The 11,295-nt window shown below is 43.5% G+C and overlaps 1 protein-coding gene across 2 annotated transcripts; it reads right to left on the bottom strand.

Moving 5' to 3' along the window:
* Positions 1-709: 709 nt before the first annotated feature.
* LOC116442419 (killer cell lectin-like receptor subfamily F member 1) lies at positions 710-9,521 on the bottom strand. Of its 2 annotated transcripts, none has more exons than XM_032105354.1 (7): positions 9,385-9,521; positions 5,621-5,698; positions 4,410-4,508; positions 3,626-3,766; positions 3,121-3,272; positions 2,556-2,668; positions 710-1,943 (listed from the first exon to the last, which is right to left on the bottom strand). In XM_032105354.1, the coding sequence occupies exons 1-7, from the start codon at positions 9,464-9,466 to the stop codon at positions 1,808-1,810; spliced, it is 801 nt and encodes a 266-aa protein (XP_031961245.1). In that variant the 5' UTR covers positions 9,467-9,521; the 3' UTR covers positions 710-1,807. The 2 variants fall into 2 exon arrangements, with proteins under 2 accessions (XP_031961245.1, XP_031961246.1); XM_032105355.1 differs by having other exon boundaries at positions 710-1,940.
* Positions 9,522-11,295: the final 1,774 nt, after the last annotated feature.

The following is an 11,295-nucleotide window of genomic DNA, read 5'->3' as shown; positions in this document are numbered from 1 at the left end:
TTGATAAAGTACTACAATGGTAATTTCTTTTTAAATCAGTGACTGCCTAAATTGTAGGTAAGAGCTTCAGTAGGGCCCTGCAAAAAACTTGTTTAATTACATGAATAATAGCGAGAAGGCCCAAATAGCAGATGTTTCATGAATATTGTTAAAACCTTAACACCGCAACTAATTTGAGAGAAGCAGCACGCGGAAGTTTGCTTTTCTTGTTAAATTCAGCATGAATCAAGAAAGATCTGCCATAAAACCAGCAATTGTCAACTTCACTGCATGGGGAAGGGTGTGCTGTGAGTAAGTGATGCTGAAGTTAGAATTTCTCAGCAGTGAGAACTTACCTCTCTATAAAGCATGTATTTTATAGGTATAGATGGTTATTTTACTCATTTCAGACTCCTTCCTTTTCTTTGCTTCTCTGTCTAGAGTGAAAAAATCAATCCTCCTCCCCTCACGTGCTGTGCTGAGTTTGGGGGATTTTTGTTGTTGTTGTTTCCTCTTACATAACAGCAGTTTCTCATATGAGTCTTGAGCTGCTGGTGCTGCATTCTACAGGGTAAATCTGTGTTTGGACTTTTTTTGTTGTTGTTGTTTGAAGGGAAGTCTCTGAGGGTACAGTTCACTTTTTTAATCTGCAACCCCAAAGTGCTGGACATTAACCCTCCCCAGGCATGTTCAAGTGTGAAAAAACATCTCTCTGAAACTGCAGCTGCCTTTATTTGTGCGTATCACAGCAAAAATGAGCTTAAAGGCTCTACATCTCAAAAGCCATGTTAGACTTGTTTCTCTTTCTCATTGCTATAAGGACTTAAATTCCACTCTGTGCCATTTTTGTTAGAGTACACCTTCAAATCATGACATTTCTTCATTCTTTTCAAATATCTGAATCTAACAAAGGCACTAGGTCAGAATACTCTTAGCATTTTTGTATTCCAGACCCAGAAATAGCATTTATTCATGACACTTCAATGCCTAAGCAATACATTTACTGAGTGCACTCACAGGTATTAATTTCATCAGTCTTTGGCTTTGGTACCTCATCATACCATAACTGTGGTTCCGCATTAGAACTTGAAATGTAGAGGGACGAAATATAGGTGGAGAGGAAGGTTATCAACTTTACTTCCTTGCACTGCAATGTTGTCTTACAGTCCAAGCCCCTTCCCTAGTTAATCCCTCCAGATTCCAAGGTTCAGCGTCAGAAGAGGATGGGAGCAATCAGCACATTAACCACAAGTGTTACAAGTCACTCCATGCCTGGTCTGCTGTCTACACCCAGTAGCTGTGCAGCAGCTTTGAATAAGATATTGTCCAATAAATGCATTTTTTTCCAGCCCTCACATGGCTTCTGTGAGTCACAATTAGATCCCAGGGGAAAAAAAAAAAAAACAAAATCACAAACTTCAGAAAACACAAAACTCCTGAAACCAAAATAAGAAGTCCTCAGCTCGGCAGCTGCCTGAGGCAGGGGTGACAGCAGTGGACCCAGCATCGCCTTCATTCCCCACAGGGGCCATAATTCCTGCACATCACACAGTTCATGTGCACAGTGCTCCTCCTCAGGAGTATCTCTTCTCCTGTGCCCTTTCCTGAGACAGCTGCTGCCACAGTCTGTCCGTGTGAAGGCTCAGCACCCCCAAATCCACATGTGCCAGCTTGCAGCCCTGTTGCAGGACCTGTCTTCTTCGGGAGCACAGCACAGCAAAGTGCAAATCTCCCTGCAAGTCTGATAAAATTTGTTTACATCACAAGTTGGTTTATGAGCAAACGGGTCTTCTGACAAGAAGCTCTGCCTGTGTTCTGGAAATGTAGCTCAGAGCACCAGCAAAGTTGCGTTCTTCTTACAGATCCACTTCTTTAACGTCTGGCAGTTGTCTGCCTGGATCACATTTTTCCTTCTGTAAACAGGACAGTTCTTGTCAGCCTCGATTCCTTTTAGAGCTGTCCTGCTGAGAGACCAGAAGGAATGCAGTTGTCAGCTTTAAACTCAGCTTTAAACTCAGCACTGGTTAAAAATCCTGGTGGTGCTCCGAGTAAGGGGGGCGCGTGATGTTCACTCGATCACCCCCTTGAAGCACAGCAGCCGTGCAGGGATGGGATGGGCACCCCCAGCAGGGACTGCTGGCTCCTGAGGGATGGATGCTTGGGATTGTCACAAGGATAAGGATCCTCCCCATGCAGCCACAATGCTGAAGAAAGCTACACAGATCCCAGCCCATGCTATGTGAACAGGCACATGGTCTGTAAATAGACCTTTAACAGAGGCACATGGTCTGTAAAGTGAGAGAGTTTGTTGGCAGGGATTTCAGCAGAATTCTCTGCATTAATAAATACATGAGTTGTGGCTGTGGTTGGTCCTAGAGGCAGAAAACAGTTTCCACAAGTGCCCAGCAGGAGCCTGTTGACCTGGAACTGGCCATGGAATGACTCTGAATATGTGCCTGAGGCTGCAGGGTTGGATCTGTGCTTTGGGTAATTAGCTCAGATTCAGAGTTGTATTTCCAAGCAGAGATACCACGCTTTGCTTTTCCCAAAGATATCCTCCCCCCACAAATCATCACCTATTTTCTTTTACTCTGTGATCTTCCACTGAACTCCGTTGTTTCTCCATGACTTCACTGTTCCAGCCAATCCAGATATATTTGGTATCTTTCTCTTTGTTGTCTATAAATTCCTGTGGACCAATCAGAAGGATGTTACCTGACAGAAGATCTTTCCTGCTATGCCCAGCTCACTGTCCTGCCTCATGCACAGCTTTTGTTCCCTCATGGAGAGCAAGGACAGTGATGCAGCCATAGCAGAGCAGCCCCTTACATCAGCCCATATACATGACCAGGCTCCTCTCTTCCCAGAGCCACGTGCTGGAAACCGGTGGAAAGTCCCCAGCATTTCCTCTTCCCACTCAAAACTACTCTGGCTTCCACACTTGGCACCTCTTGTGCTTCTCCTCTTCAGCTCTACTCTGCTGACATTCCCAAACCCAGCTCCTGTGCAGGGAGAGTCAGATGCTCTCCCTGGTGGGGCTCTTGCTTGTCTATGTGTACACTTGACATCCAGGCCATTTTCCCTTGGAGAAATGTTTGCCTGTGGCCTGTGACACACTTGCACTTGTGCTGCAAGACTCACCATCTCAATTTCATTCTCAGTGACAAGCAGCTGGGATTTCCTGGCCAGGCAGTTTTTCCGGCTGTCCTCCCAGCTCCTGGCCTCCTCAGAGAAGAAGTAACATCTGCCCCCGTGCAGCTGCCACCCAGGGGGACACAGCTCGCATGTTGTCCCTGTGGGTGGACAGGGGGAACCTTTAGCTCCTACCATGAATGGAATTCCTCCCCCTGTTTATGAACCATTATTGGGAAAGTGTTTTCCAGGACAAGAGGAGGATCTACAATATATGGCATTTCTGACAGCAGCTCCTGGCAGAAAAAAATGTAACAAAAGTACTGGAAACTTTATACCAAAAGAGGAGCAAGACTATTATGATTAAAATGTTAGTTTCTGTTATCACTGCTCTGCAGGAACATCACACTTCCTGGCTAGCACCAGTGAGTTCCCATAAACTGCAGGGTGTCGGAGAAATGGGAACAGAGACAACAGAACATCCTCCATGCGGGAAAGGACTAATGTGCCTCACCCTGTCCATCTTCACACAGCTCCTCCATGAGCCATTTCAGAAGCGCTGCTGAGACGGTCCTCTCTGAAGAAATGTCACTGCTGTTGCTGTTCAGACCATACTGGGGCAAACTTTCTGATTTTCCTGCTCTGCCCTTTGAAACTTGAACAGCCCAAAGTAAAAAAAAAAAAAAAAAAAAAAAAAAAAAAAAAAAAAAAAAAAAAGAGAGAGAGATCATGGTTAACAAGAAGGATAAGGAAATGCAGCCTTTGTACCCAGAGCTGTACTGTGAATGTGAGGATGTCTCTGTGTACGTTGCCTGGTACAGACACAGTTATGAGCAAACTCAGTGAGTAAGGCTCAGTGAGCAAAGCCCTGCTGAGAAGGTGTTCATGGAATGGCCTGGCTTGGAAAGGTTCTTAAAGATCATCTGGTTCCAAACCCTTGCCATGGGCAGGGACACCTTCCACTACCCCAGGTTGCTCCAAGCCCCATCCAACCTGGCCTTGGACACTGCCAGGGATGGGGCGGCCACAGCTTCTCTGGGCAACCTGTGCCAGGGCCTCAGCACCCTCACAGGGAAGAATTTCTTCCTCATATCCAATCTAAACCTGCTCTCTGTCAGTGTGAAGCCATTCCCCCTTGCCCTGTCACTCCAAGACCTGTACACAGACTCTCATTTCCTGTATTTTTGTATAAATTGACACCTTTTAGTGAGACACCAGGGGAAATTTTCTCTCAGCTCTTTCAGAGGTTTAACCATGTCTGCAATGAAGGGATGAAGCAGGAGGTAGAATCTACTCACATTGCTTGGCTTGTATGACCACGACTCCCAGGAAAATGAGCATGAGGACACCCAGGACCAGTGCCACGTAGAACCAGGCTGAGCACCTCTGCCGGCAGCCTGGAGGGAGGCAGGAGGAAGAGCAGCTTAAGGTCCCGGCACTGTTAAAATTAACATTGGGGAAACAACAGAGAAATCATCTGCCTAAAAATCACTCTGCTGTCAGAAGGGTGCAATGGCATTTTACTTATTAAAAATCTGCGTTCATTTTGCATACGTGGAAGTGAAATCAAAACATTTGGTCACATAGAGCAAATGATTTTCTAAGAATTTGCTTTTTCTCCTTTGAGTTGTTCTTCTGCAGCATTGCCTCCTCCCACCCACCCACACACCCCCTGCAGGACCTTTCAGAGCAATTCAGGGAAAGTTTGGGGGATGGCTGTGGTGTCTGTCAGGGACGGGCTGTGGTGTCAGGGATGGCTGCGGGGTGTTCCTCCTCTCTGCTCCCAAGCATCAGATGCCTGTCCCACAGCTCAGACACCTCCCCTAAATGCACAGGAAAAAAAGCCCCATACTGACACCGCCTGGAACAGGGAAGTACATCAAACCAAGCATCTCCATCTGTTTGGCATTCACCCTGTGTCAGAGTGAAACACTCAGGAAGCCGCAGAACCTGACGAAATTTGGGGTTAAAGTGCCAGTTCTGCAAGACACAGACTTGCACCATTACAACCTCTGTTTCCCGGACCTTGTCTGCATGAGATGAGCAACTGCTCCATCCTCTGGCTGCCTGAGCTATCTGGTGTAATGTTCCCTTTCCCTGGCAGGCAGGTCCTTCGGTGCAGGGAAGGTGACAATCGCCAGGGCACTAATGGCACATAGAGACCTGGGCATTACCTGCTTCCAAAGCCAAATGTGTCCCTGGGGCTCTTCCTTCAGAGACAGTTACAGGAAGGTTCGTAAAAAAGCCATGGAATTTTACTTTGCTTTACTACATTGTCATGTAGGACACAAAGGTATTTTTAGAAATTATTTTTAAAACGTCTCTCAATATTATTTTTTAAAGGAAAGTGTGTAATCTGAGAAGGCAGCAGAAAAAAAGCAGCAGATGAAATGATAGATCAGTCCTTCATTGAGAGAGTGCACGTAAAGGCTCTTGATAACAGGTTTCACTGTTGGGCAATAGGAAAAACTGCATCTATAATTAGTAACCAAACAAAATTGCACGGTACCAGCTGCGGAAGTCTCTGCTCTGCTGTTCCCTTGGGGTTGAGGCTTCACATGCAGCTCAGCATATGTGATCATGTTTCCTGTAGGGAGAGGGAAACGCTGACATTTGTGGCTGTGCAAATCACCAAGGGGAGGAACAATAAAGGCTGAGTCTGTATGAAAAGGGGTGTGTGTTTCCAGGGCTGCTTGTTCAGCATTTTCCTTTTCCTAGGCAATGACAGGCAAGATGATGATTTTGCTGTCAGGCAGGAAAAGCCTCCTCCATAAGCTTCGAACTGTTGGGTGCTGTGTGGCTGGAGCAGGAGGCAGGCAAACAGGTGGAAGGATGGGAAAGACCTGGATACTATCCATGGCAAGCATCTCAGCTGTTGCTAAGCCATCTCAGAAGGTACCACAGGGGCTGGAGGGGCACCAGAGCCGTGACTGCTTTGTAGGGCAGAGAGATGCCAAAAGGAAAACCAGCACTCAGAGAAATGCTGCTGCAGCAAGGTAATTCCTGGTGCCGTTCCTGACTTGTGAGTGTTTATCCCAGGATATTTCAGGTGGTGCCTGTAGCAGCAGAGGAGTAGACCTGATGATTGAAGACATCCTTTTCCAGAAGCACGTTGCCAAAACAAAACCAAAAATGGCATTAAAATCGCACGGTGTGGGTTAAAAGCGTGTGGTTTCTTTCTGAATGTGTTTTCAGTATCATTTACCTGAGTATTTTGCAGAGCTACTGGTTAGTGTTATGGAAGATGTTTGGACCTTTGGGACACTGCTTTTGGTTCCATAAAAGGAGAGATTTTATCCATCTGTATCAAGAATAAGCATCTGGGCTACCGCCTTGGTTTGTAACCACTGGGGCTTTTAAAAAGAACTGTTGAATTAAATTTCACTGATCAGGGAAAAACTTGGCAGAAGAAGAGAATCTCATTAAGCTAAAATGAGGCATTTCATATGAGAATTGCTGAAGTTTGGAGAGGTTTTACAGTAAAAAAAAAAAACCACTGAGCACCTGATTGGCAAATGAGGGTTATTCATATAGGGGAGACAGTCTATGCTTTAGAGAATCTGACCTAATAAAGTGGTTGTTTGCTTTACTTCAATTTATTAGTTTAATGAACTACAGAAAAATTGCAAATTACATTTAATTGTACTCAAATCAAGTGCCCTAAAAGTTTTTCTTCTTAGAATGCAAATAATTTTCCAAAACCACTCAGGACATTTAAACTGTTAGATCCACTAGCCCTATAAATGGAGGCACTTCTAAAATATGTACTTTAGACAGTCTGCTAGGGTTGTGAAATAATTTGTCTCTCAAATTAACATTCATTCCTTTAAAGAATATCTCTAAGTCTGTAAGAAAAAAAAAATATCCATGCAACCTGAATATTTAAACAAAATGATTCCTTCTATTACAGTGTGTACGGGCACATGATTATTGGAATGTGAAGTCCTCAGAAGTCAGCAGGGGATTTTAAACTACCACATAATCTTCATTGTGCCGGATGCTTTCACACCCTCACCTAATTCAACAACAAGGTGGAGATCTCTGTCAGTCACTAAAACTGAGATTTCATGTCACTTCTCTGTGCCTGCTGTCAGGTGCAGAAAAACATCTCTGCTTATTGGAAGCTTCTGCTTGGTGAATGTGCAGACTGGGAGTGCTCCTTGGGGGTTGTCCATGAGGGAATATTGTGTCCAGATGTGGGGTGGCCCATCCAGGGATCTGGGGGAAGCTGGAGAGGCTCCAGGTGGACCTGGTCAACACCTGGAGCAGCTCAGGAGGTTAAGGAGGGGAACAAGAAGTTAAGGGCACAACCAATAGCAGGCTACAACTACTTGTGGGTTAGTTTGGTGATGGACTTGAACTCTCCTTGGTTTGTTCTTCTCCCAAGGAAAGCTCTGTGTAGCCACTCATGATTAATAATCAGGCAACTCTCAAATTATCTGTGAGGGAACCAGGACACAAAAACTGCCAGTCTTTCACTGGAAAATGGATTCCCAGGTGGTATTTATCCTTGCTGGGATTTGGGAACCCTTTTCTACTTTTGAACACCTGTTTTGAAGCACATGCACAGTAATAGCACCTGCACCTACCAAAGCCTGTGCACAGATAGTGCCATTACTAAATGCTCCTCAACACACTCTGGCAGAGCATCCAAGAATCCCCTCGTCCTTGTTATTCAGAGCCCCTGAGTGACAGCTGAAGTCCACCTGTAAGTTCAAGCCCAATCAAAAAAAACATATTTGAGTATAATCAGACATAAGAGTGGGGGAGACTGGGAGCTATAAACAGCGAGGAAAAGATTATTTAAGAGATTTTGGTCCCTGTATAAGTGAGACACCATAACAAAGACATGTAGAAATACTGTGTGAATCTCTGGTGCCCATTTTTTAAAGGAGATGGAAGCACTGGAGTATGAACAGGAGAACATCCACAAAAATGACAAGCATTTTTGAGAAGTTAAGTATTTAAAGACGAAAGAGCATTGAGAAATCACTTAATTACCATGGCCAGTAGCTTCATGTGGGAAAATATCAAGAGTTAAAATCAGTTCAACAAAAAATTAATAAGAACCATCCAGATGTTAATGATAAATTTCATTGAAACTGGCCTGTCCAAAATTGAGCCTTTCCTTTAGGCAGCATGATCAAGGAATAGTTTTGGATGTCTTCTAATCAAGATTTGATGTCCATCTCCCTTCACAAATAAATTTTATCACTTTGGATACTGGCGAAAATTCCAGGCAAGCCTTCTTTGTGTTGCACAGGTTACAGCAGTGCAAACAACATCCATGGGTGCATGAACACACAGTCTAAGGTAGCATTTCATGTCATAGATATAATAAAGTGAAATCACTTTTATCTTTTGGATACCAGCCTTGTAAAAATATAGAAAAGATATTATTTTCTGTCATTTAAGTGGATGTATTCAGAGCATCATCATCATTATTAATCTCCATTGTAAGCAGAACATCTAAAAATGCTCATTACACAATGTTGTTTCCTTGAGGGATTAATTACTAACAAAAGCATGAAAATACCCTTAGTCTGATGCCACAAGCATTTCCTATTTGCTCATAATGAGAAGCTCTCATTCACATTAGCTGTGATCCAGGATTTTGTCCAAAAGCTTTCATGAATGAATTACATTTTTTTTCCAAGTAGTAGAAATGTTACTTCTTCAGAAAATTTAGTTTAAATCATCTCACCCTTAATACTGGCTTAATCCTTTGGGGTTTTTTTACAAATATGTGAAGTGATCACAGATTGATAATTTGGTTCTGGAAAATCACCACTGGAAAATTAAAGAGAAAGAGAAGGAAGTTTTTAGGAGTCATTCAGTACTTCCTTCAGTGACAGCGATTGCACTTTTGACTGCCACTAGTCTTCTGATTTACTGGTTAATTTACTACTCCTTTCCCATGAACATAAACATTTATCTGATTTGTGGGCTAGGTAATAATTCAGTGGAGCATTGTCTTGATCATGAGTCATTTAAAAAGAAATATTATGCTCTTTATTCAAACCAGAAACACTTTTTCTTTCTCGTTCTGTTACTTAAATCCTGGGACCAGACCTGAGCTGCTGCTCCTCGGCTGTTCTGATTTGGGAGCAGCTTGGCTGATTTGTACGGTGAGGATCTCATCCACTATTTCCAACTTCTCACCCTTCCCATACAGCGTTTTATGGCATTCTTCTAGTTTCACCCAATTCAAAAGGTGAGAGAGAAAGAGAGAGAGTACAAGAGAGCCAGCAGTGCGTGCTCAAGATGTTTTACCTGGGTTTGATGTCCCAGAGGGAGCGTGCAGCCTTTCCCTCGGCAGCATCGCCACGGCCGCGTAGGTGACATCCCCTGCCATCTGTGAGCCTGTCCCTCAGAGCTATGGAAAGAGCAGCTTTAATGCAGTCATTTGCATCCTGTCTCAGCTTTTCCTGCCTCCAGAGCAGTTACACACCGTGCTATGGCTCTGACGAAGGCTGAGAAACACAACAAAGGAAGTCACTAAGTTACCTCTTTCAGAGCAGCTTCAATGGTGTTTTCAGTCACCATTCTGTCTCTTCTTGCCCTTCAGAATACAGGAGAAAATGAAGATTAAAACCCATCATTTTTACTAATAGAAAAAAACCTTGTTGGTCAAAGCCCAAAAATGGACTTACACAGGTATGAAAGGTTTGCTGGTTCTCATGAGACTAGAGAGTACAATTTGTATTGTGGCTGTTTTGTGCTCCTGTGTGTGATCTTGCACAGCCTATCCACCTGAAAGAAAGAGAAACAAGAAATACATGTATCAGTATAAGATGTTTTGGGGTTAATGTAACTGCAACCACACAGCTTCAAAAAGGTAACTCAAATTCTAACCTGCTCCACCCACAAAGTACTTTAATGGTTTAATAGACAAATTTAGGTGATATTGAGGATGCCTTAACACTAACTAAAACTAAAATTAAAAAAAATACGATCAATTTTTTTTACAATAATGTTTCAATACTTTACTGTAACAGTAGTTACAAGGAGCTGCTGTTCCTACATTGCTTGAACTATTCCCTGCTTGAGCCAACAACTCCACAGATGGAAAACCTGAGTTGCCTGTATTACCTTTAACTCCTCTTTCATTACCCACGTGTTTGCTACAGGATAGTTTGATGACAGTGTTTTTGTCCTCTATTTCAGGCCAGGGGGAAGCCTCACAGATTTTAATTGAAACATAAACACCTTCTAAAACCTAAAAATACATTTAGAACACTCAGACATGGAGTCCTGTGCTTGACATTTCCTGCTAAGAGCTACGCTCTTGGTTTTGTGCCTTATTCCCACTTAGAAAATTCCCTCCAAGTTCAACACAGAAAACGTCTGCAAATCTACATGGGTCTGTTGAAAATAATGTTTATACAGGCTTTTGCAGGTTTTTGTTACATTAAAAGGGACCTGAAAAAAGTTTGGGGCTGTAAACTTACATTACTGATGTGTTCCCTTCTGATGTTCAATGCTGGTAACGGTGTTAAGTGCAGAAACAGAAAGGTTTAGGGGGAAAAAAAAAAAAGAAGAACCTTTGATAGTCATGGAACAGATTAGTCAGAAGTGCTGCTCGAGTATGATTTATAAGCAACGTATCTAAATCATTATGGGTTTATTATCTGATAATAAATGACAAATCGATACTGTGAACTGGAGCCCGAATAAAGTTTATTTCACGGACACCTACATACCAGCCATATCACCAGGCCTCACATGAAACAGAACTTTGTCCTCTGAATCAGTTTTCCCCTGAACTTGTCAGCATCCTTTACAGCAGGATATTTAGACTCTGAAATGGAAAAAAAAAAAAAAAAAAAGAACAGAAACCAACCCTGAACCAAACCCCACACTCCTTATTTGGGTTTCTTTTTAAACTTTAGTCCATAAAGGAGAGCTAGAAGGCCAAACTCTCAGTCTCTTTCCATCACTGCACACACACCTCAGCAGTCTTTTCCCTCCTAAAGCAGTCACAACCACCCAGAGGTAACCGTGTACAATCTCGAGGCCATTTCCTCTCATCCTGTCCCTGTTCCCCGGGAGCAGAGCCTGAGTTCCCCTGGCTGCCCCCTCCTGTCAGGGAGCTGTGCAGAGCCAGAAGGTCCCTCCTGAGCCTCCTTTTCTCCAGGCTGAACCCCCCCCAGCTCCCTCAGCTTCCTCTTCACAAACTGTAAT

The sequence above is a fragment of the Corvus moneduloides genome, chromosome 4 (assembly GCF_009650955.1).
Source record: "Corvus moneduloides isolate bCorMon1 chromosome 4, bCorMon1.pri, whole genome shotgun sequence".
NCBI classification, from domain to species: Eukaryota; Metazoa; Chordata; class Aves; order Passeriformes; family Corvidae; genus Corvus; species Corvus moneduloides.
This window is presented reverse-complemented; position numbering and strand designations above follow the sequence as displayed.